At 50.9% G+C, this 24,472-nt stretch overlaps 1 protein-coding gene across 2 annotated transcripts in view; it reads left to right on the forward strand.

The window, feature by feature from the left end:
- The first annotated feature begins 517 nt into the window (after nucleotides 1-517).
- AXIN1 (axin 1) overlaps nucleotides 518-24,472 on the forward strand; it is a 79,851-nt gene continuing 55,896 nt past the window's right edge. For both annotated transcript variants that reach the window (XM_075718333.1, XM_075718334.1), the window contains exons 1-2: nucleotides 518-600; nucleotides 9,001-9,972. In XM_075718333.1, the coding sequence (XP_075574448.1) occupies nucleotides 9,095-9,972 (878 nt within the window). In that variant the 5' untranslated portion in view covers nucleotides 518-600; nucleotides 9,001-9,094. The remainder of the gene's footprint in view (nucleotides 601-9,000; nucleotides 9,973-24,472) is intronic.

The raw sequence follows: 24,472 nt of genomic DNA on the forward strand, positions 1-24,472 counted from the left end.
TCCTCCCCAGGGATGGTGCCCACCATGTCCCGACCTTGTCCTGTCCCACCACAGGGACACCAAGAGCAGCAGCCGCAGAGGACAAGCGAGAGATGCCCTGGGGTAGGTGGGTGAGCCCTGGGTCTGCAGTGGGGCTTGGGGACCAGGGACAGGGATGTCCCCCCAACACCACTGCTCTGTCCCTCCCCAGCTCTGTAAGGTGGGACCATTTCTGTAGTGATAACTGCTCCAGAGCCCCCGTGCTCAGGGAGGGGACAGTCCCAGTATGGCTCAGGGCAGAGCAGAGCCCCTTCCAGACATCTCCATCTCATGGAGGGCCAAGATATGAAGTGTGTCCTTCAGGACCATGGGAGCAGGACCCCCTCCTGCAAGTGGGGACCAGAGGGTGTCCCCACCTGGCCTGGCTCCCCTGCAAGCATCTCCTGGGCAGGGTGGTCCCAGCGGGGATGAGCTGACATCTCTTCTCTCTGCAGAGTGGCGCTGCTGGGACACGCGTGGACGGCGTCCCATCCCCGGCCCCCCGAGAGGAGCAGAGAGCCTGGTGGTCTGGAGCATGGAGAGGCAGGCATGCAGGGCGCAGGCCTGGGGTGGACCCCAAAGGTGGGTGCAGGAAGCCGCATGGGGCGGGATATCTCCCAGGGGTGCCCGCCTTCACCGGCTGGTGATGAAGAGCATTGGGCATTGGCGATGCTGGACAAGTGTGTATGTGATGGCTTTTGGCAGAGACGGTTGATCAAAACCAGGGGAGTCACGGGGTCTCAGATCCGGCAGGAGTCTGGCAGGCTCTCTTTGGTCTGCTGGACATGGGCAACTCTTCCTGAAAAGTGGCACGGGGGCCAGGTGGAGGGCCAGGGAGACACCAAGGTCCTGGCGTTGGCTTGTGCGCTCCTCTCCTGCACCGTGGCCCAGAGGGGCAGTGCCGGCTCCTTTCCCGAGCAGGGCTGGGACACATGCTGCATCAGCAGGGATGGGCTCAGCAGCCACCCACCACCTACTCCCACCCTGAGTGAGGTCCCAGAAGAAGCTAGGTCCCTGCCCAGGTGATGTCAAAGTCTAAGGACTTAAATTTCAACCTTAAATCTCACTTGTAGCCTCAGTCGCATAGCTTTTGCCGCAGGTTTTATGCAACCCCTAGAGCATCATTGGACGGTTCATCAATTACAGATTATTTTCTAGAAGGAAATTGCACCTACCCCAAAATGTTGTTACTGTGTGAGAGAAATAGCTGGCTGGTTATCGGGTCATCAGCTCATCCGGAGCAGCCTCCCAAGGCGTGGCATGAGCTCATCCGTAATCTTTTCGGGGGGAAACACCAGGTTTAGGGGCTCCGTAATCTGTCAGGGGACAGCAAGGCAGAGCTGGGGGAAGGAGGCTGATGCCAGGGTGGGCACAAGGGGAAACACCAAGTGGGGATGCTGCTGGGGCTCAAGGCAGAACGAGACCCTGTGGAGAACAGGCCAGGGTGCTGGCATGCTGCAGGGGCTCTGGGTAACTTGCGGGGGCTTCCCTCTGCCATACGGGCATCTGCACCACCACGGGCAAATGCTGGCAGCTGCAAAAACTGCTGCCTGAGCTGGCCTAGGCCCTCCTGCAGTTATGTTTCTCGAAGGAGGCCACCCTGGCTGGAGGGCTGGACTTTCTCTTATTTTTCATGAGCAGTACAACCTTTGCCCCATCCACCTGCTCCAGCCCTGTACCTTGCAGGGGGAGGCCCAGGGACCCCCAGAGTACCCTGAGGATTTGCAAGTGAACACCCATGTGGGAAAGGGAATTGACTGGGAAACTGGGATGATTTTGCTGGAGGGGAAGGACCTGAGCACCCAGGACAGTTGAGCCCTGCACCCTTCCCACCTGCCTGGAACAGCAGGCTCAGGCATGGCCTTTATAAAAGAGCAGCATCTGAGCAAAAAGGCATAAGCTTGGCGTCCAAATGGTGCTTCACCCTCTTTGCCCAGCACTGGAGGCAAATCCAAGGCAAGCTGACAAATCTGGGTGCATTTGCCTCTTTTGTGGTGGGGAATCCAAAGCAGGAAGTACGTCAGGCTGCCTGCAGGACCCGTATACCATGGGCACTCGGAAAGCAGCTCCTGCTGCTCTGTGGATGCCATGGCGGGGCTGACATTGCCAGGATGGGGAGATATCTTTGGACCAGTGCCTCCTGCAAGAAGGGATGCTGTGAAGGTTCGAACCAGCATTGTCTGCTTCAGCTCTCACCCCCAGCCCCTGGCTCTGCTGCCTGCGGGCATCCTCGCTGCCCGTGTGGGGAGGTGCTCAGTACCTCCCAGCCCAGCAGGACAGGAGGTCCAGGCTCCCAGCCCCCAGCCCGTCCATACCTGTGGCCACTTCTCGGCTTTGTTCTCCTTCCAGCCATGTCCTGTGGCTCCACTTGCTCATCACCTACATGGCAGTGCCACTAGGCTGCGGGTGCCTCATCCCAGCTGGGCTCGTTGGGGTGCCCTCGGTTCCTGGTGCATAATGCCAATAGTTCTATCTTGACTTCTTGGTCCTGCTCTGCAAATGTCATCTTGCCAATGGTCCAAGAGAGAGCTATCAGCCTCCCCTTCCACTCCAGGACATTTTTTTCTCGGCAGCCCCTTCTGCCATCACTGCTCACATAGCCAAACCCTAACTCCTGCCTCAGAAGTGAGGGTGCTGCAGGCACAAGGCAGAGACGCAGCATGCAGAGGGTCCCTCTGAGGGTGAGCTGCCCTTTGTCTCACAGCAATCAGTGTAGGACCCCACACTTCAGGTTATTTCTATTTATCCTCCAGTTTCAAAAAGGTTTTTTAATAAAACTGAAATTTGGCACCACTTATGACCTTGCAGGGTCCTTTTAAATCACAGCCAAAGGTTGAACAGCACCATCTAGTGCGCTTCATCCTGAAACTGTCCGCGCCGGAGGGACACCCGCTCTCACCCACATGCATCTCTGCATTAGAAGGGTACGCTGGATGCTAACAGCCCACTAACCATCAAACATCAGCACTGGGTCAGGCCCGCCTTGCTTTGGGGAAGCCAGTGAGTCACTACAAAGAGGAGAATTAATTGGAGATGAATACTGTCAGTGCTGAAGCTGAACCGGGCGCTCTCAGCCTCTGCAGAAGTGATGCTGGAAGGCTTGCGGCTCCCAAGCCAACCTGGCAGGGAACTGATGGTGCTAGCAGAAAACGTCCCTTTGCAGCTCTGAGAAATGGCAGTGAATGGCTTGCAGGGAGGCTTTGCGAATCGCACCACGCAACCGTTGCATGCACAGTGTCAGGCTGCTTGGATACAGCCCCAGGCTCTTTAGACCAAAGGCTGAGAGCAGTTCCTATATAACTAGCATTTGCTGGCTCTTCGAGGCAGAAATGAATGTGTGCACCAGGAGCCAGGAAGCGTACAGCATCCCAGGCTTGCACAGGGACCAGCCCTGGATGCAGGCTGACACCAGGTCTGCACCAAAACACCACTGGCATCTTGGCTGTGGCAGTTTTGGGGAGGTATAAGGCAGGGCTACGCTACCAACTGATGAAGAAGGGAGAAATGATCCAGTTTGTTTCATCTGCCTCTACTCTTTGTTGAAAGACCTCGCAGGCTGATTCCCCACCCACGTAGCCGGGGATGCTCGGTTTGTTTTTTTTCACCTGTTTGCTGTCCCCAGATAAATCTGGAGGGAGCTGATGTTGGCCTCTGGCAAAGTGCAGTGACCGGGCTCCTCAGCATGGGCAAACTGAGGTACGAAAGGCAGGGAGGGGGCTCCAGAGGGAGCCCGTGGCTCTCCCAGCCCTGCTCAGCCCTGCTAGAGGACCAGAAAATGGCAAGGCACCGGGAGGGCTTGGCATCAGCCTGCGGGGAATTCACCTCTTCCAGCCCACGAAGGGGCAGCTGCCTTTGCTGGACAGGGCAGCTCTGGCTCCACTTTCTCAGGGCACAAGGATGAGCATGCACACAGTGATCCTGCGCTGCTGGAAGGGACCCGCTGGCTGGGCTGGAGCTGGCTCCTCACCCCAGGCTGTGCCCCCTGAGCCAGGGGAACACGGCTGGGAGCTAGTGGGTGCAAGAGAAGCCACTGGCACTTTTCTTACTGCCCCAGGTCCAGCCTGGCCCAAAGGAGCAGTAAGTAGCCCCAGGGCATGCCAGGCCCCAGCACTTTAGCCACCTGCATCCTGGTGCACCCAAACTCCTCACCCACACCTCCTTGATCCCCCCCTTGCCACGGAGAAATCCATCTCCAGTTTCTCACGCAAACTCAGCGCAGGCCGTGAAATCTTGCTGGGCCTTTCTCTGGGAGATGAAAAGCTCTCTAATGCCTGATCATCTCTCACCCATGAAGTTGCCTAAGCGCTATAATCGAGGCATCTCTGGTGCTCCTTTGAACTAGCTAAGGAGGCTGCAGTTCTCAGGCATCCCCCTGCAAAGCAGGTGTCAGTTTTAACTCTTCTCCACCACCTCTCTAATTTCTCAGCAACCTTTCTGAAACGCAGGTGCAGGTAGTCCTTCTGCTGTGGCACCCAGCCCAGCCCAGCCCAGCCCTGTCCCGTCCCAGCCAGGACATTCCCTGTGGGGAGCCTGCCGCTCCCACCCTGTCCCTCCCCTGAGCCCGTCCTTGCCAGAGTGTGGGTTTCCAGCAGAAGGGCCCTGTGCGCAACGGGGGGATCCTTTCGCAGCTGCTCACATTCAACCACATTTTATTTGCCCAGGACTCAGCTTATGAAGTTTTCTACAGCTGTCTTGACCTCGTCAATGTCTCCCGCCCCTCTCATTTCCCTGGCCCCGGTGTTTTTCTCAGCAGGGCTTTTTAATCTATTTCTAGACCATTGATGGAAATGCTGAATAGCATTGGGCTTCCCATCCAACCCCTGGACACCCACTGAGAGCGCTCCCATTCTGCAGGGATTCCTCATTGATGGCTGTCGGTTTGCCAGCTCCCAGTCCCTTTAAGGTGTCTCTCTTGATGTTGCATTGTGCTAATTTTTAATCAGAATACTATATGGATTAAGCCACATGCCTGAACAGAGTCTAGGTCTATTATTTCTATGCCATAACCTTTATCAGCCAAACTTGTAATCTCTTCAAAGGATGACATCAGAGTTTGACAAGAGCTATTTTCCAGAAACCAGGCTGATTGCATTAATTATATTCCCATCCTTTAATTCTTTACCAGCTGAATCCCACATCAGCTTTTCTAGTATTATGCCCGAGATCAGTGTTGCAGTGCTACATGTAAATCAGCTCCAAGCATCGTTCACATGAAAGAGTGCAAGGAGCTGCACTGTCCTGCCGGGCTCTGTGCTGGGGCAGGAAGGTGAGCGCCACTGCCCGGGGTGGACTTGTGTGCATTTCAGAAAGCTGGAAAAAATGTACATTTCTGAAAGTGTTCCCTAAATGCATGGAAACAGGCACATGCAGTAGAATAATTGCATCAAAAACCAGAAACCATCCCTATCAGAAATCTTTCTGAGTTGTTTCTGATTTTGAGAGGACTGTCTCGGGGCTTGCTTGCATGTTCAGCTTTTGGGATGGTACCTGGGGGTCTGCCTGGCTCAGTCCCAGGGCTCTGAGTCTATCATCGCTTTCCAGGGAAGAAGCAGGCTGCGCATTTCCCCGTCGCACTACTCTCGTTCGTTCTCTGCAGCTGGTAATCTCCTCCTCCTTCCTGCAATGTTCCCCATCACTCTGGGACAGCACTGCGGTCTCAGTGCCAGGCTCCCCTGCCAGGCCAGAAGCTCCGTCTCGGGGTAAGACACGCTCCCCACCGCTTTTCTGGGGAGTCTCCATGTTGTCTGACCCATTTCAGTCCATATAGTGCCACCTCTTGGCAAGCCGCCTTATTTCTCCCTGCCGCAGAACTGCCCTGCTCAGAGAAGCAGGACACACGCCGCGGTTCCCAAACCAGCTCTGGGGTTCGTGGAGGCAAGAGCCGCGGGTGGAGCAGCCGCCGCGCTCCTCCATCCCCCGGCCCGCCGGTGCGTGGTCTCTCCGGGGCAGAGCTCGGCTGCAGGCGTTGCCGTTCGATCACGGACGGAGCAGCAGAGGTCCACGGCGGCTTTGAGGGGTGGCTGCCTTTTCCGAGCCGAGCCGAGCCAGCTCCTCTGTCCAGGCCCTGGAAGTCTCCAAGGCGTGACCCTCTCTCCCGGGCCGTCCCCTGCCCAGGATGCTCGGAGGAGCTCTGCTGGCCTCCTCTTGGCCAGCGCGATTCCGAGCCCTGGAGCTGCCCAGCCCTTGAGCGAGGCGCCAGCCCGCCTGGGGCTCTGCTGGGGCCCCCAGCGCCGTGCCCGGACCCTCGGCCATCCGCCGGGGGCTCCGCGGGGCTCTAGGCCTCCTCGGGCGGGAAGGCGCCGTGCGCTTCCCCGCCGGCCTGGCAGCGAGAGCGGGGCTGCCGGGGCTGCGGGCTCCCCTGCCTGCCCGGCCGCCGCCACCCCCGGGTCCCCGGGCCCCGTGCGCACCAGCGCCGCCTCCCCCGGGCCGGGCCGGGCCCGCTCCGCCCCCGCGGCCGGCTGCCGGCGCGGGCTGCCGGTCCCGCAGTACCGTCCGGGGGCGCGGGGGGCGCGGCTGAGCCGCTCTCCCCGGCGCTGGGAGGCAGCGGCGCAGGCGGAGCGGAGCGGTGCGGGGCTAGCTGCTGCTCTTTCCCTGTCGCCGCCACAAGCCAGCGGCCGCGGCCATGGGCGTCCCGGGCCGCCCGCTTTGTGCCGCCGCCGCCCCGCCGCCGCCCGCCGCCCCGGGCCGCCGCTGCTGAGCCGCATGGGCCGGGCCCCGCGCCGCCGCCGCCGCTGCTGCTCGGTGCGGGTGAGTGAGCGAGCGGGGAGGCGGCCCCGAGCCCAGGCCCTGCGCCGAGGCCGCGCCGGAGGCCGCCGCCGGGCGGGAGGCGCGGGGCCGCGCCGGGCGCCGCCGAGCCGGCGCTAGGCCGCCCTGGGCGCGGGGGGGCGGGCGCCTGTCGACGGGCCGGGCCGGGCCGCGCCGCGGAGGGCAAGCGGGGCCGGGGGCGGCGACGGCGGCGGAGGGGGGGCCCGCCTGAGCCGCCTCCCCCGAAGTTGCCCGGGGGCGGCGGGGGGCCCCGCGCGGCGCCCTGTCAGCGCCGGGGCTGCCCGCGGAGCCCGCCCCGGCCCGGCGCCTCCCGGGGGGCGGCGGGGGCCCGGCCGGGCCGGGGGCGAGGCTGCCTCTGCCTGGGGCCGTGAGGCGGGGGTCCCCCTGCGGGGAGAGAGGCGGCCGGGCGCCTCGCTCTTCCCCGCCGGCTCCGGCCGGCGCTCGCCCGCTCTCGGCGGGCACCCCGCGGGGCTCCCCCCGGCCGGGGCGAGGAGCGAGCACCGCCTCGCCGCAACAATGACCGGCGTGGCTGTGGGGCCGCTGCCCCGGGGCCGGGGAGCTGCCCCGAGGGGGGGTCACCAGCACCCGGGCAGGGGCGACCGGCGACTTTGGCCAGGGAGGTGGGCGCGAGCCCGGCGCTCGCATCCAGAACCGAGGTGAAAACGACCCAAAAAACCCGCAGCGTGGTGCGAAAACCCAGCCCCGCTGCCCTGGTGCCAGGGCAGCGGCTGGGACCGGGGCGCGAGGGCGGCGCGGGCTCCTGCGGCTGCGTGGCGCAGGTCGGGCACGTGCGGCCTGGCCGTGCCCGCCGGCCTCGCCCGGCCGCGCCGGGGTTGCTTCGCGATGGGCAGGTGGGCCGTTGCTTCGCGACGGGCAGGTGAGCCGTTGCTTCGCGACGGGCAGGTGGGCCGTTGTTTCGCGACGGGCAGGTGGGCCGTAAGGGCGGGCGCGGCGTAGGCGCCCGTTCTTGGTTCAGCCGGCGGGAGGGAATGGTGGGAAGATGGCAGAGCGTCCCAGAGATGTGTTTGTTGGAGCGGGGTGAGCTTTGAGGGGGAGGCCGAGCTAAAATGCGGCTTCCCGGGTGTATTTTCGCACGCAATTGAGTCAAGCCAGCGCAAGGAGCTCCGTTGGGCAGCTGGTGCCTTGCGGTACCGGGGGCTCTGAGGCTGACGCTGCTCTGTAAAACAAGGCTTTTGCTGCTGTCTTTAAATCACGAAGTTACCTTGGTGAGCAGCGGAAGTCGCAGCCCTGGGATAGTCCTTGCCTGCCTTCCCCATGCCTCCCATCCTCCATATTGACTCGTTGATCTGCGTTAAAGACATTGCACTTGATCAGATTTCCTTCTCAAGGTGTTTTTCTCATCTTCCTTCGATGACCTGAAATTTTCCCAGGCTCGTAGCATGCTATGTTGTTCGTGTAAATAAACCTTTTCTCAATGGCCTGCCTATGAAAACTGGTGCCAGACCTGAGCTCCTGTGCTAACATGCCCATTTGAAGCAAGAACGCAGTCCAGATGCCCAAAATATTGGGGTCAACGATGCATCTGGATTCCCCTAGAGCTAGATGAGGCGATGCAATGTATTTCTAAAATGCAGAGATTTGCAAGGAATGTGGCGCTGGTATGTCACTTGAGCGTACGAAAGCCACCTGTGTTTGATTAAGGTGCAGTCTCGCTTTCGGGACTAACGGGATGTTCTTTCAAAATATTTTTCACAAGCCTTAAATTCCTGTTTGGGGATGAGAATTTGCTAGATCAGTAGCCAGATAAAAACATGCAGTGTTAGTATGACCCGGTGCATGTGCTGTCCAGGTAGGCTGTGCAGAGGAGTTTAATGGCAGCGCAGAAGATGGCTTGTGTCCTGTGGCACCGCGTGGTACCCGAGTGTAGCTCTCTTGGATATGGGGACTGCCAGATCCCAGGGTCCTGTAAAACCACCAGTGTTGTGAAACTGGTCACTGTTTTAGCGTAGCACCAGCCGTATCAGTGATGCTGAATGCTGGATGTAAAGTTTTGGGATATTCTGTAACTGTCATTTCTAGAGGGTGCCTGGTTTGAGCCCAGTTCTGTGCTCCCTGAAGTTGCTGAGAGCTTTGCCATTGATTCTGCGGAAAAAGAGGCATTAATACAGTAATGGTGCAGGGCAAAATTAGTGTTTTGTAATCTTAGAGTGTTTATTTACAGTGATACTTGCTTATTTTTTTTCTCATCTGTTTCAGCCGAACAAACTTGTTCACCTTAGAGCTACGAGTATTGGTGATTTGAGATTTGAGCTCGTCCCCCACTGTTCCTGTGCAAACAAGGACCAGAAAAATGAATATCCAGGGGAAAGGCTTCCCCTTGGACCTTGGAGGAAGCTTCACTGAAGATGCTCCGAGGCCACCAGTTCCTGGTGAGGAGGGGGAACTCGTGTCCACGGATCCAAGGCCAGTTAGCCACGGTTTCTACTCCGGTAAAAGTGATGTGGTTAGAAATGAGACGTCCACAGCAACACCGAGGCGCTCTGATTTGGATTTGGGGTACGAGCCTGAGGGGAGTGCTTCGCCAACTCCACCCTACCTGAAGTGGGCCGAGTCGCTGCACTCCTTGCTGGATGATCAAGACGGTATCAACCTCTTCAGGACTTTCCTGAAACAGGAGGACTGCGCGGATCTGCTGGACTTCTGGTTTGCCTGCAGCGGCTTTAGGAAGCTGGAGCCGTGCACGTCTAATGAGGAAAAAAGACTCAAGCTGGCAAAAGCCATTTATAAAAAATACATCCTCGACAACAATGGCATTGTGTCCCGGCAGATCAAACCGGCCACAAAAAGCTTCATCAAAGACTGCGTCATGAAACTGCAGATTGACCCTGACATGTTTGACCAGGCCCAAACAGAGATTCAGTGCATGATAGAAGACAATACCTACCCTTTGTTCCTTAAGTCAGATATTTATTTGGAATACACAAGGACAGGTGGGGAAAGTCCAAAAATTTATAGCGATCCGAGCTCAGGGTCTGGGACAGGTAAAGGGCTACCCGGTTATCTGCCGACCCTGAACGAGGATGAGGAGTGGAAATGTGACCAAGAGGCTGAGCCCGAGGCCAGTAGGGACTCGGCGCCTTCCAGCAGGCTCACACAGAAGCTGCTTCTGGAGACGGCCACCCAGCGCGCCACCTCGGCTCGGCGCTACAGCGAGGGGAGGGAGTTCAGGTAGGTGAGCGCTGGGGCAGCGTCCCTTCTGCGGGACGCCTCCGGGGAATGGATCGGGGCACTGCCGCAGGCGCGCGGGCGATGGAAAGCCTTGGAGGACCTTTGGTGGTGGGGAGCATCTGCATCGGTATGGGATGGCGTCATGTGGGCGCTTCGGTGGAATGCAGAGCTTTTTCTGAAAGTAGTCGCAGATTATTTTAAAGATGTCTTTGGCTGTTCCTGTCTGATTGCCCCGAATCATCCCTGCAGCACGTTTCTTACCTGGTGCAACTGCTGCTGGACGTGGCCTGGAGGCAGGTAGGGCTTGGTGGGCAGTGCAGAGCCGTGGACAGTCCTCATGCACATGCAGGGAGTCGAGCGAGCTGCAGTTTCAGGTTGGCCGTAGCCTGCACCGGCAGCAGGGCAGTGTTCAATTACAGGAACACTGGCAAGTACAGCGCGTGGTAAAACTTCTTGTAAATACACCAGGAAATTGTTGTGATGAGCCAGAACTAGAGGCTGCAGGAAGCTTGCAGGAGGTACCCTCACCTCTGTAATGTTTATATGCGTCAAACGGGGATCACAGAGCTCCCTGAAAATGGTGCTGCTTTGCACACGAGATTCCCAGCACTGAATTCTAGCCGTGTCAAAGTCAGAATCACTGAATCCAGTTAAAACCATTCCCTGCTGCAGCTTTTCCCTTCATCAAAGTAATTGCTGGGCTTTTTTAACTGGAGGAGTTGCACAGTTTTGCAGTCTGTTTTTTTTCTGGGTCCCCCACCCACTTCCAGCCAACATGGATTTTGAAACTTGCTGAGAGCTCAGTTAAAATTCCAGACAATTAACTTAGCAGGGAGCTCTCTGGGATCAATAAGCGTGTGTGTGTCTAACCCTTGCTGAATCAACAGAACCCGGCCAGAACACATTCCTACTTTTTTTTTTTTTTAAATAAAATCTCCTTGTTTTAAGACCTGCTTAGGCTAAAATCTGACGCTTTGTGAAGATTACGAAATGAAGTAGCTGAACTGTCCTCTTCAAAGCCGTCTGCCTTATGAAAAGCATTTCTGTGTTTAATCTCCCCCGGCCGTCCCTTTAGGCTGGCAGCTGGAAACGCATCCCGCCCCGCGCAAGGTCTCGGCGCCTTTCAGCTGGCGAAATGTTTTTGGTTTGATTCTTGTTTTCTTACAGATTTTGAGGAGGGGATGTTGCATGTGAAGCTCTTGGGGGGGGGGGGGGGGAAAGGGGGAATTCATGTGGACTCCCGCTGTTTTAATCAGGAGTCGGAAAAACAAAGTCCCAGGGTCCTGGGACTTTCCTGTGGAGTTAATAAAAACCTTGAATGTTTCTTGAAGTGCGTTTTCACTGAGCAGTCAGGTACTCACCATAAGCGAAGGATTAGAAAAGTCTGCAATTTAAGTAACTTTTTATTTAAGCGATAATGGCTTTAAGATTGAAAATAAGTTATTTGAGGTTCAGCTGTGTTTAGTTTCCTTAGTAGAGCAGGTAGCAAAAACCTGCATGCAACACTGCACTTCTCAGCTCTGGCTTCAGCAAAAAATGCACTTTACCCATTACCTAAATATATCTGTGCCAGATTTTAAAATGGTTTAAGAAATGTGCTGTGAAATAGAAGCATTTTGGAGTAGAGTTCCTCAGTCTTGGGCATTTTCATACCAGATTGGAACAACATGAAATAAATCTTTACCTGGGGGATGGAGGTCAGAAAAAATGCATTACTATTAATTTGTAGTGTCCAACAGCCTGTCATTGTGGCTACTGACGCTCTGTTGACCTGTTGGGTAGGGAGGCATGGAAACATTTACCATTCTCACCAGTGCAGGAGTCCTTTCTCAGCCTGGAGTAACTGAAGATAAGTGATTTATTTTATTTTTTAAATGTTGGTGTGTCAGCTCTAGTAGCATCCAGAGCATCGCGATAATCTCTGCATTTTTTATTCTAAAAAATCTGCTGAGATACTAATTTATGAGATGATTGTTCCTCTTTGTGCGAGACCTTGTGGTTGAATTAACTTACTTCCCGGATGTTGTATAGCAATAGCTCTCTTGAGTAAGCTGGTTTTTAAACCATAGCATCTTTATCCTGCAGACCTTTTTGTTGATTTTACTTTCTCACCTGAGTAAGAGCGCTGGAAGCCAGCAGAGCTGCTTGCAGCAAGAAGTGATAGCTGCGTGTGCAGCATTTGAAAGGCTGGGTCCCAATTTATTTTGAAAACTTCCACAAACCTTTTTTTTTTGTCTATGTGTGGAAGAATTTCTTGTTTCTGTTCTTGAGGGAATGTTGAAATAAGCTGTTTTGCATTATATCTGAGGGCCTGTTTAATCTTCCCAAGATTGAACTTCTATTCCTTGGCTTCCATGGAAACCCTAAATAAAGAGGAATCTGAGCAAATGCAATAGAAGTATTTCTCTGTTAGCAAATGAGCATCTTGAATCAGCTCCAAATTTTTTGCAGCAGAAAGTTCATAAATCTTGACGCGGTAGCTCTGCTCTCAGGAGAGCAAACGTAAAAAATTCCTCAAATGGCAGAAGACAACCCATTATTAGTGTTGGATATTTTGAAGGTGTGCAAATGTGCATGTGCATGTGTGAGACTATCCCAAAGCCAAAAGCATCGCCGTTACCCACTGTGTTTTTGTATGCGTAGGAAAAGGCCAATAGTCATTATAGTTAGGCTCCTGCAAATTAATTGGACATTGGTTATGGATCAGTGAACTTCAAAGAGGGTAACCCCCGAAGATCTCAGGCATTAACTCGCAGCTTCCGAAAGTGACACTAACATGGTTGTGAGGGCGGCTAAATCGTTCATTAACCTTCTTCTGACACGCCAGGACGGCGTTCCTTGGATCTGAAGAGCAGAAATTAAACCTGTGCCTGAGAACTGCCCTGTAGCCTGGTTTTCGAAGCACTCCAAGAAAATGCACGTCTTAAAAAAATGGAAATTTGGTGTTTGGTGGTGAAAGGTCGCAGTTGTGTCTTTTGTCGGGGTGGGTTTCTTCTGCCATCTCTTTAGCTTTGCATCAGAAGGGGTTCCCCTCCCACTCCCAAAGCGTTGGGAGCAGCGTTCACAGCCATTGCCTTTGCTTTCTTCCTGTGGTGGAATGCAAGAAGAGCGTACAGTGTTACGTGTGAGCAGCTCTGCTTTTGTCTCTTCTGAAAGACCAAATAGGCCGGGAGATGTAGGTCGGTTCTGCCAGTTCTTTTGGGTTTTGACCCGTGTCATGAAGTGCACAACATGTTGAAAAGGAGACCTGGAGGGTGATGATCAGAGGACATGCGGTGGTAGGTGAGGTCTCCCATTGTTGGACATTAGGAAATATTGTGGTGGAGCTGATAGGTACAGATGGAGAAATTTCCCAACGGGGGCTTTGATATACATGTGGTTTGGGTTTTTTTAAAGGAAGCTGGCTACATGATCTAAGCTTTAATTTGCAGAGTGCTGAGCTGACTAAGCTCATGGCATTTCACAAGTGTTGGTGGTTCAAATGAAAAGGATGGGTGACGCAGTTCTCCACCAGGGCTGGTAGAAATCACCAGGAGAGTCCTCATGCTTGTGCCCACGTACTGGCAGCCTCCCTGGACACACTTGAGAGCAGCTGTGCCCAAAACATACAGCCAGCACTTCTGCATAACAGGGTGTGCAGAGAAAGCAAGTGGAGAAACAGCTAAAGGAGCTTTTAGAGGGATGTGACAACCTGTGGTCTGAGATGGTGCAATGATGAACATGGAGAGGAGCAGTGTACGCTGGTTCAGGGAAGGTGCAGGATCTCTCCATTGCTTAGGCAGCATAAAGGGTCCAGCAGACAGAAGCTGGGCCTGCATCACGAAGAAGGTAAAATTTAGCTGGCAGACCTAATTTTGAGGTTTGCTGCTTCATTCGTAATTAAATATTAAATTGCACGCTTCTGACTCAAGACTGTGTGGTGAAGGAATCTGTGTTAATTGTACCGAACGGGTGGAAAACTGGGGATGCAAAATCACAAACGCTGATGCAGGAGCGGTCTGTGTTTAGGAAGCTTAAGGCATGCATTACTGTCTTACCAATGCTTCTTTTAACTGGAGAAGCAGCATGTGCATCTTGGAGCTAGGCTGCTGGAGCTTCATGAGAGGTCGGTTGCTGGAAAAAAGCAGCTACTGAATGTTACGCGCATATGTAAAGGCAGACAGAAAAGTTTTGGACACTTACCTTGACTTAGCTGGAATTAAAATTGCTGGGCCCATAACACCACTTGTAATCAATACAAACCTATTTGGAGTCTGTGGCTATTTCCAAATTTAAAGAAAATAAATTACAGAAGAATAGTTTTGGTTCTGCATTGTTCTTGAGAGAAGTTAGTGAGTCTAACAGGGAGGTGGGGTCTGATGCTAATAGCGCAAAGTGGTAATTTAGTGACTAGAGCGCTATAAGATATACAAGACAAAGACTGATGGTGTTTTTGCACAGAAGTTAAGCCAGCTTTTTTAAATACATTGTTAAGCTGATGAAACTTCTGCATGGAAATGCTTATATTAACAGTGTAAAGTATTTATACTGGAGGTTGCCAAGTTTTAAAATGGATTTTATTTGAAGAGTACCTTTTGTGCCCATAGCTTTGCCTCTACACAAATCAAGATGAAGAAGTGGTGTATTTGTTGTTTGGTTATGGATCAGTGCTTTGGCTTCTTTTTAAAGACAGGTAGTTAAGCTTTTAGCACTCTCTTTTGATAAATGAATAGCATTTTCTCCCCTCCTCCAGAAAGCAACTACCTTATTTTGTTATGGTTGAGTTTTACTTTGATTACAGAGCTTTTCTCTTTAAAAGAACGAAAGGGGAGTTATACCCTCCTCTTTTTGGTGCTAGGGAGGTTCAGATTGGACATGGGGGAAAAAAAATCTTCATGAGGAGCATGATGCAGCCCAGGAATGGGTCACCAGAGAGGAGGGGATCTCCATCCTTGGAGGGCTTCACGGCTGGGTTAGAAAGACCCATGGCTCATCTGGTCCAGTGCTGGCGACGGTCCTATTTTGATGTGCACTTACAGTGATGGCACAAATCATGAGATACCGTGTTTTGAGAACCAGGTTGGAAGTTGGGCTGTTTTGGGTTCTGCCTGGTTTCAGAAAGACGCTGAGAAATGCACCTAGGAGGTGGGCCACGGGGTGGGTACGTCTTGGTTTTGATCTACCATTCAACTTCAACTTGGCTTTATGTTTTAAGAGTTTCTTTGTTGTCGCTATAATGGACTAATCCCTTGAATAATTAGTTACCATTGGACATTTTAAAAATTACTGCCTCTTGGATGTTTTCCTTTAATAGTCTGTTAGATCCTGGATTTATTAACTATTGAGACAGATTGTGAAATCCTGTTATGCCAGGGTTTCTTGGTGGAAAAGGGACTGAGAAGGGTGTGGGGGTGCTGGGGAAACACATACTGACCTTGTGTTAGAGCTGTTGACTTCCGCACCTTCCCAAGCTGTGCAAGAAGTCCTCCCTGCCCGCTGGCTGGGTCGCTGGCTGCCAGACCATGCCATGGTCATGGGTCATCCTTAGGTTTGGGCCTTCAGAAGGTGCTCCAAGAAGTTACAGCACTGTGGCTCCATGGTGCAAGGCCGGTCATGCAGTCACTGTGCATCTAAAATAAATTGTGGGACTGATTTTATTAGAATCAGTGGAGAAAGCTGGTTTCAGAAGTGGCTGTATGTGTAGTGCAGAAAATTGCCGAGTTAAAAAAAAAACTCAGAACAGAGGTGCTGCTATCCTAAATCAGTTCCTGGAAATATCATTGGATTATTAGGCTCATCCTTAAATCCATTAAGCAAATTACAGTTAATCAGTCAAATAAAAGAAGACAGATCTTTTGCAAGGCCCTGTCTTTTGAGCCACATGCAGAAGCTGTAGTAATATTTTAATTTTCCGTCTGTCAGTGAATGTATTCAATCACTTCACTTCCTTATGTGAAGGATTTGAAATTAGAAACTGAGGTTAATTATCTACATTAAATGAAATATGTGAAGCCCACAAAAGCAAAAACCTTCACAATTTGGTATGGTCTGTTAAGCTAGGCAGGCTGTTTCAGAAGGAGAGGGGTTATTTTTTCCCAGTTTTGTTCCAATTGAAGGGGTTTAGTCACAGTAATTGAAATGATTAAAAAGTCAAACTACTGGTGAATATGGTGAATATAATTCTGAGCATCCTTCTGAAAAGACTTGACACTTGGTTGAGAGCAGGGGTTCGCTCTGCCTGGTGGCACGGAGCAGCGGGTGTTGTGCCATCCCGGCGTGGGTGAGGCCAGTTGTCCTTCGTGCCTTCTTATCAACCCCTTCCATGGCAATAGGATGCCATAGCTCTGCTGCTAGGTTAGTGGAGGTGATTTGGAAGTGCAACAATACAGGAGGAGAGCTACGCTTTTGAGTGTATCAGATATAGTATGGGTCCAACACCATCCGTCCTAATGCCAGTTAATTAGCTAATTACTGCCTGCTTCACTTGGAAGCACAGCTTCGGACTCTACAAAGATGACAATCCTCTTGGAAATACACCAACGCCAGCAATCAGCTGTTTTGGGGGTGATTTGTTTAAGAGGCTCATTTTTTTCCTACTGGTGCAGTTCACATGTGACTTAGGTTTGGACTGCTCCAGGGGCTGCAGCGCCTGTCTCTGCTCGTTGGGGGCAAAGATGCCTCTTCACTGGTGCAGCCCTGAAACCCCTGCTCATCATCTGGGCACTTCAGGAAAGGTTTTTTCTGGAGGCACGCATCTTCTCATTCCCCTCTGCCATATGCCAGAGCAAGCTGCTTTGCCCGAAGTCATGCTCAGAAATTAAATTGCAGCAGGTCACACTTGTGTATAAAAGCAAAACCATCATTACTCGCACCCCCTGGTCCAGGTTCTTCGCTATTGTTATGGCAGTGATGAATTTAAGTAGAACCATTGCAGTTTTAAGTCAGATTATCCAAATTCTATAAAACCCACATGGAATTGGATTTTACCTTTGAAGACTCCAGAGTACACTTTTGTGGTAAGACCTGGAATTTTTTGGTCCCGTGGCCTCCAAGATACAACCTGTCCTTAAAGTACCAGCTTTTAGAAGGTCTGTAGCTGGTCTAAATAGCTAATAGATGAACAGCTTTCACCTGTCCTGATGAAAAACAGTGGAGGGAGGGAAAACTATAGCTAGAGGAAAAAAAACCTCTTTGAAATACCCCAGTGAGACCTACTGGTTAGCACCAGGACCTCGTGTTAGTCCCTGAACCTACCTTCAGAGCTAATGACCAGAAGCTACTGGGTTTTATTCTTCCTTCAACCTCTGACCCCTACATATTCCCTCTCCTGTTGTAGACTGGAGAGTCTCAGTCCTCTCCCTCTGTCCATTTTAATTTTCTTTTTTTCTGGAGGTTTAGGGTTTTTGTCATTTATCTCCAGGGTATGTTCAGAGAAATGCTGGTGCTGGAAGGAGAAGAACGGTAGGCATGGGGAGGTGGGATTCCCTTTTTTTCAGCAGTCCTCATTTAGAGTGGGTTAGCTCTGCTGGAAAACCATGCCTTTAGTGTTCAACAGATTTACCCTTTTCAATCATAACTTTTGGTCTTTTTCTTGGCTGGCAATCAGCTCTTCAGACTGGGTAAGATTTATCTGGAAGAGGGGCTTCCTTGTTCTGCCATTGCTGCCAGCATGGTCCCAGTGGTTGCTTTGGGACCTCTGTCCAGTGCATGTATTCACTTGGGATCAATCATTTGGTTGCCAGGGACCTCTCCAAGTTTTCACAAGCAAAGTACAGAGCTGAGTAGCAGGAGAGCTCCTCTGAATTACAGGTAGGATTCAGGGAGAGAGGTGCAGGGACTCAGTATCCAGCTGTAGCTACTGGGTTTGATTAACTTTCTCCCAGCTCTGCCCTGCGGAAGTAAGAGCTGTAAAGCCATTTGGCACCAGACATGCAAATGAGAGCTGGGCTGAAGCGACTGTTACCCTTGAGGATCCCAAAAGAGGAATCAACAAATAGAAATTATTCTATTAGGAGGGGCAAAGTTCACAGGTTAACCATCGTGTCAAATCAATGAAATACAGCCTTGATCTCCTGCACAAGGGCTTTATTGTGTATAAATAAGAGTGCCCAAGCAAAGACAGCAAGTTCTTGCACTGTAACATTTGCAGTGTGCTGAAGAAAGGGAAGCTCTGTACAGATTGCAGCACGAAATGCCTCCTTCGGACATCGGCTTCATTCCTACTTCAAAAGATTGTAAAACATGACCTTGGAACCTTCTTGCTCCCCTTATAGCCCTACCCAGATTTGATTTCCATAGGTCATGGGTTGGGGTTTTTTTTTTCAATAAAAAGTTGGAGTCTTTGGCTAAGAAGGCTTGTCTTTGTACTTTTAATTCAATCCATGTGACTGTCATAACATCTATGTCTTAGGAAATGAAAAATGTTCCTTCTTGAGCAAAGCCACAAAAGAAAGCCGTTGGGTACGCTGGCAACCTCAGGTGTGTGCAGCATGTGTCTTCTGCTGATCTGCTAGCGCTGGATGAAGACCATCACCCCTTTGTTGCTTGGTCCAAGGCTCTGCCAGGAAAAGAAAGGGGAGAAGCTGCCTTCCTTGTTGTGGAAGTATTTATATTTAATGTGTCTGAACATCTGCACATTCAGGGAAGCTTTGTTTTCCTCTCTTGGGAAAAGCTACTTTTAAAAGGCTCGCTTGACCCTCTTTTCTTCAAGATGGGCCAGTGCTGGCAAAAAATGAGCTTGAAACAAGATGGAAATGGGCAGCAAAGGATGTGGGGATGTGTCACTGCAGCGTAGGATTTGTCACCTTGTAAAATATCATAGCGGTTTTCCCCTCCAGATATATGCAGTGAAGTTTGTGACCTGGGGGTGATTTGAGTGCTGCTGGCTGGGGAAATTAGCCCAACTGGAAGCATTTGAGAAGCCTGAGCCATCCTGCTGTCCACGAGCAGTGGTTTTGGGTCTTCCCCAGCAGAGGCTGGAGGAGCCTGCTAAAACTGATCTGTAAACCCTCCTCCTTCTGAAGAGAGAAAGCTTTCCAAATGGGCATGGGAAAAACTTTCCTTTGGTAATCCTGGAGATAACAGGTCATGCAGCTTCACCCAGTGATTCTTGCACAATAACTTGTGGTCAGGCTGAAGTGTCTATTTTAGAAAGGCATCTAAGTGATGGGAAGTCATGCAGCATTTTTGTTATCTCTTCCCATGCTTAGTTACTCTCACTGTTCCCGGTGTGTTCCTTATTGCTCGCTTCAGTTTTTTCCAGCTTCAGTTTCTAGCTGCTGGGGTTTGGTGTGTCTTTGCTCATTTTAGTGGCTCCAAATACCTTTGCATGTTTGAAAAAACCCTACTGAATGGGTGTGAATGCTCTCCTTAAGTGGCAGCAGCTTTGTTATGGAAGGCCCTTTGGTTTTATTAGACTTTTCAACCCTCCGGTCGACTGTTAAACAAGCTGTAGCTTGTCATGGTTGACAAACCTTCGTTCTGGTCTCAGACCTAACCTACCAGTTTAAAAGGCAGTATTCTTTTGTGTGCAGGTTTCTGGGTGGGGACCATCGGGCTTCTAAGGGAAATTAACTTGCAGCCTCTCTTTCCCCCTCCCACCTCAAATAAATTAAGTTTTATGTTAACTGTTCTGTCTCTTCCAAAGGCCAAAAGGAAATGTCAGCCTATGCTTTAGGTTTTCTGCTACATGCTAAGAGTGCAAGTAGGTGGGAATATGTAATTATATTAAAAACGAAACAGCTGCACAATCAGTGTCAGCCACTGAAGATAAAATGTAGAAAGTTTTTTTCCGAATGATTCATCCATAATTATTTTAAAACATGTTGAATTTATTCTTAAGCTTTGGAGAAGAATTCTTGCAAGTGTGGCATTTGCCATCCATGATGTTTCTACACCTGAGTAAATGCCTGTCTCAGCAGTTTGTCAGTGTTGAGTGCTCCAGATCTAAATCCCTTCAAAGGTAAACCCAGCACACCTTCGTCTCTGCTGGCCCTTCCATCTCCAGAGTTTTGGCTGGTAAGGTGGAACCAGTTGTAGCAGTGGCTGCCACTAGGACAGGGAGGGTGCTGAGGCTCACACCGTTTTAATAACTGTTTCATGCAGATTTGTTCTCTGTAGGTTTGGGTGGCAAAGGTTGTAGCAGCTGGATGATGCAAATACGCTGATGGGACTGGTAGAGAGGTGGTTGGGGAGCAGCTTTGTGTGCCTGCAGCCACAGCAGCCAAGCTATGGGCTATGTCTGCTCTCTTTTTATGTCCCTCCAGCAGTATCTGTTTGTATGGATTGTAGCGGTCCAGGGAAGAAGGGAGGGAAGCTCCTTTGGATGGTCCCTCTGGGATGCAGCAGACTGACCACATCTGATTTTACGGGCATTGGAAGGTACAGTGCTTGTCCTTGTGGCGTGTCATTGCAGGTGCTGCTGTTTCATGCCCAACTGGGCAAAACTGAGTATTTTTATTTTCAGCCCTGCGGTATTCAGGAGAAGGTAGCCTGTGCTGAAAGAGGGGCATTTTTCACATGCTTCTCTGTGATTGCCAAGAAGTTGGGAATGTGCTACACTGAACTGGCTGAAAATTGTTCGGGGTTGTTGTTGTTTTTATGCTAACATAGCACTCTGCCCGACTCACCGGCCCAGATAAGCATCCGTGCAGGGCAGGGCTCTTGCCCACGTGGCCGGGAGGCCAGCCGGCACTGCAGTGGGTGTCACTGCTGAGCAACCAACGCCTTGCAGTTTCATCAGGCTCAGGGTGCGTTTTTCCTCCAGCAAGAGGCATGGCACAGCACAGACGCCTGCTGCAGCCTGCGCTTCCTTTTGCTTTGCTCCGCTGCAGCAGAGCAGGGAGAGGACAGGAAGGATCTCTGAGACTGATGAGTTGCATCTCTGATCCAGACATTAGCAGGGTGCCCTCAGTCCCTGGGACAGTTCACCAGTCAAGCTCCACTGCTCTATCACGCTGCTTGGATGGAAGAGATGAGCAAATTTGAGGAAGGCAGAAACGCCAGCGCTTGTTCTAGCTCCTCTCCTGCTGAGCCCTGCTGCCTGCAGCTGCAGCTTTAATCAAGAGCTCAAGGAGGCTTTTCTGATCCTGCAGAAGTCTTGGCAGAAAAGTCAGCTGGCCCCATGTTGATCTGTTTTCCTTTCTTGATGCAGTGCTAGAGCTCCTCTCCTTGAGAGACGGCTGCCCCTTGCAAATATTGACTTGGGCACTCTCAGCCTGGGAGAGGTGGCTCGTTGGAGCTGTAGCGAGTGAGCCGATATCCCACTGATTTTATAGTGAGGATGCTGGCCTTGCCGTCCTCCAGTGCCTGCCCGCAGCTCTTCCACATGCTGAGAAGGGTGTATGCTTTTCTACAGCTCACTGGCTTTGCCTCCCCAATGGTAGGATACACTTGAGAGGCAGCGGTTGCTTGGGCTCAGCAAGGTCATCTAGGTTTTGGTCCCTGATGGTGACGCCCTGAGTCAGCTCTACGTGGATTGCTCCCATTCTCGCCTCATGTAGGTTCTTCTGTCTGGAGCCATCAACCACATTGCCAGCAGTCAAGCTACGAGCAACCCTTTTTCTTTATTAATTGCTGCCTGTGGCTTGGCACCAGCAATGTCAGAAACCCTCCCAGGTAGCCCATCTTGGGCTGTGCACTTGGGTGTAGTGTGTTGCCTCGGGTGGCACGAAGTAGCATAATCCTCTCACTTCCCAGCTTTGGAAATCATCCTGGAAGCCTGAGCTGAGGAAAGAGTGTGGGACTGGAGCCAAACCTCTTGTTCCAGAAAAATCTGCTTCCCTTCAAATTTAAATTTTAAAAATAGTTTTTCTTTTTAAATTGAACATACATACATTGATATGCCAAGTAGGCAAAATCAGGATTGTAAGAGCAAGCATCTGAAATTATCTAACTCATGTACTTAGCAAGTTAATAAAACAGGCAGGTTTGTCAAATGGGATTATATGCAGTCCTGAGCGATAGCTCAGTGTGAACAGGATTCATAACATCAGGTTACTCTGTGTTTGGCATAGACGACAAGTGAAACAGTCCTGGAGCATGGTAGAGAGGTCTCTTTCTAACCATATTGTTGCCAGTGTGGTTACGGTGGAGATAGAGTTTGAAAATAAATTTTTCCTTCTTTTTAGGGTGAGCTGTTCGTGTTGCAGATCTAAACTGTGTATTAAACAGCCAAAGTTTTCACAAGCTCTCCCTTTCATACCAGGGACCCTTCTGCACCGACTCCCCCTCCCTAGCTGACGTTGCAACCATGGTTTATATTTGTGCTAGGCTGCTGGATTTCACCTTTCACTATCCTAGCACTCAGTGCATCAGTTCCCTCTGTATTATTGTATTTTGAGCGTGAATTTGGAAATGGAGAGCAGGATTTCAGTGGTGGGGACCTCAGGGATGGGAAATCCTTCTTAGGTGCTGAGGGGAGCGTGGAGATGGGGAGCATCAGAGCAGCAGTGCCGTAGCAGGGAAGGAGGGGAGGGTGGTGGGGAGGTACTGCCTGCAATCTGCGACCTGCAGCGATCCGAGCTTGAGGAGGTGGAATAGAGAAGAGAGTAGATGGTGTGGCCCTGTGTTGGCTGGGGACCTGCTGACCGTGCAAGCAGTTTGAGGTCAGAGTGCCCTCTGAGTCCTGGAGGAGTGCCTTATTAGCGCTTTACTGGCCTTCCTATCTCCAGCTTCCCATATAGACAAAACAGGCATGCGTCATTTCTTGGAGAGAAGTGTGTTAAAGCTTGTCCCAGGCTCTTTCAAGCACATTGTTGGCTTTCCTTGAATTAATCCCTCCTCCTTGTTCTTCCTGTGGTCCCTATGATGCAAGATCAGAAAAGGCTGTTCTAGTATCTCAGCATAGCTGATCATAATTCTACTTCTCTCACCAGATTTCTTAAAATACGCATGTTCTTAATAAGTACATCAGCTATGGCCACTTGACCTGGTGTTGACAGTAGTCCTGCTTCAAACTGGAGGTTGGACTACTCTACTCCTCTAGAGGTCCCTTTCAACCCATACCACTGTGATTTTAGTTCGTAGTTAACTGCCAAGCAGATCCTCCTCTGTCACATGCATGGCTGAAGGACTTCATCAGCTTTTATGAAATGAGCGCTGCAGAAATTCATATACTCATGCAACTGAAGAAATGGCACTAACAGCTGGACTGGTGGCTCGGAGACAGGGAGCCATCACTGGAAAGAATCATGAAATACAATGAGAGCCCTGCTCTGAGATAAAAGTGCAGCTCCAGCAACCCAAGCCACATAGGCAACGAAAATAATTTCTTTTTCCTCCAAAAAATACGCATTGAAAGTGAGGGATGAAACTGCCATACTATTACAGCCATATACACTAGATCGTATCCTTGTTCATCTCTCCTCCTCTGCACCTCTAGGGGTGTTTTTAAATCTGCTGTCTAAAAGGTTAAGCTTCAAAAATGAGAAAGATACGTTTCCTTTCCTCTCAATCATTTAATGATTTTAATTTGCTGTTTGATCCTGGTTCTCATGCATCGATTGCGTGAGAGCTACAGCATTGGGTTACAAATAAATCAGGTGACTGTTCCTTTAAAAACTATAAGGCTTAAATCAAATTATGCAGTATTGAAATTGAGCATATTTTTCAAATAACAGAAGGAGTGGGGGTTTTGTTGGTGGTGTTTGTTGGTACGCATGTTAGGATCCTCCCATGTTTTTAAATACCTGATCTAAAATCTGTTCTCCTGGTGGTGAATTTCTCTTTGCAGCGTGGTGACCAGAGGTCCTGCATCTGGCCTCTGAGGCCAGTGAAGGTGGGAATGGGCAATGCACTATTTTTAGCAATCAGCAGTGATACATTCCAGGAACTCCTGCAGTATTTTTCAGAACTGAGTTTGAAGGTTTTAAGTACAGATAGGGAAATATGTCATCTGTGTAAATTGCTCTAAATTACCTGCAATTTGTTGGGAGTTGCCATTTCTAAGTGCTTATTGCAACTCTAGATATTTGAGGAAGCTTTTGATTATCCTGAGCTTGTAAAACGTAATTGGCTATTTCTTAATTGTTGTCCTCTGTGAAGTATAATTACATGTAATGTAGAGCTTTTTATTTGTCAATGCCACAAACAGGAAATCAAGAGTGTCTGATTGAGATAAGTTTGGGGACTCCACCATGACTTGTAATTGCATCAGGTGACTTGTTTGTATTGGGACTGGTCTCTCCTGTAAAGTCCTTGGAGGCCTTCAAAGAACCTAGAAGCCTTAAATACCATCTTTATGTCTTGTCGTGCAGAAGTCTGCTTGTACTTTCCTAAAACAGTCTTCAAACAGCTACCATCTTCTTAGCAAGGTGGTGGCATCTCTTCATTCTGACATATAGCATGAAGTTTCAGGAGGAATAGGCTGAATTGGAATTAATTGCTTAAATGCAGTTAATCAGATGATGTGGTAGAGCTTGCTGACATTCATGAATACCATAGAGAAATCAGTTGATTAAAGCTTGGCAGCCTGAAGGAAGTCGATAGATATAGAGAATCTCAGTTTTCATTGGTGTGTGAT

The sequence above is a fragment of the Pelecanus crispus genome, chromosome 11 (assembly GCF_030463565.1).
Source record: "Pelecanus crispus isolate bPelCri1 chromosome 11, bPelCri1.pri, whole genome shotgun sequence".
Classification (NCBI taxonomy): Eukaryota; Metazoa; Chordata; class Aves; order Pelecaniformes; family Pelecanidae; genus Pelecanus; species Pelecanus crispus.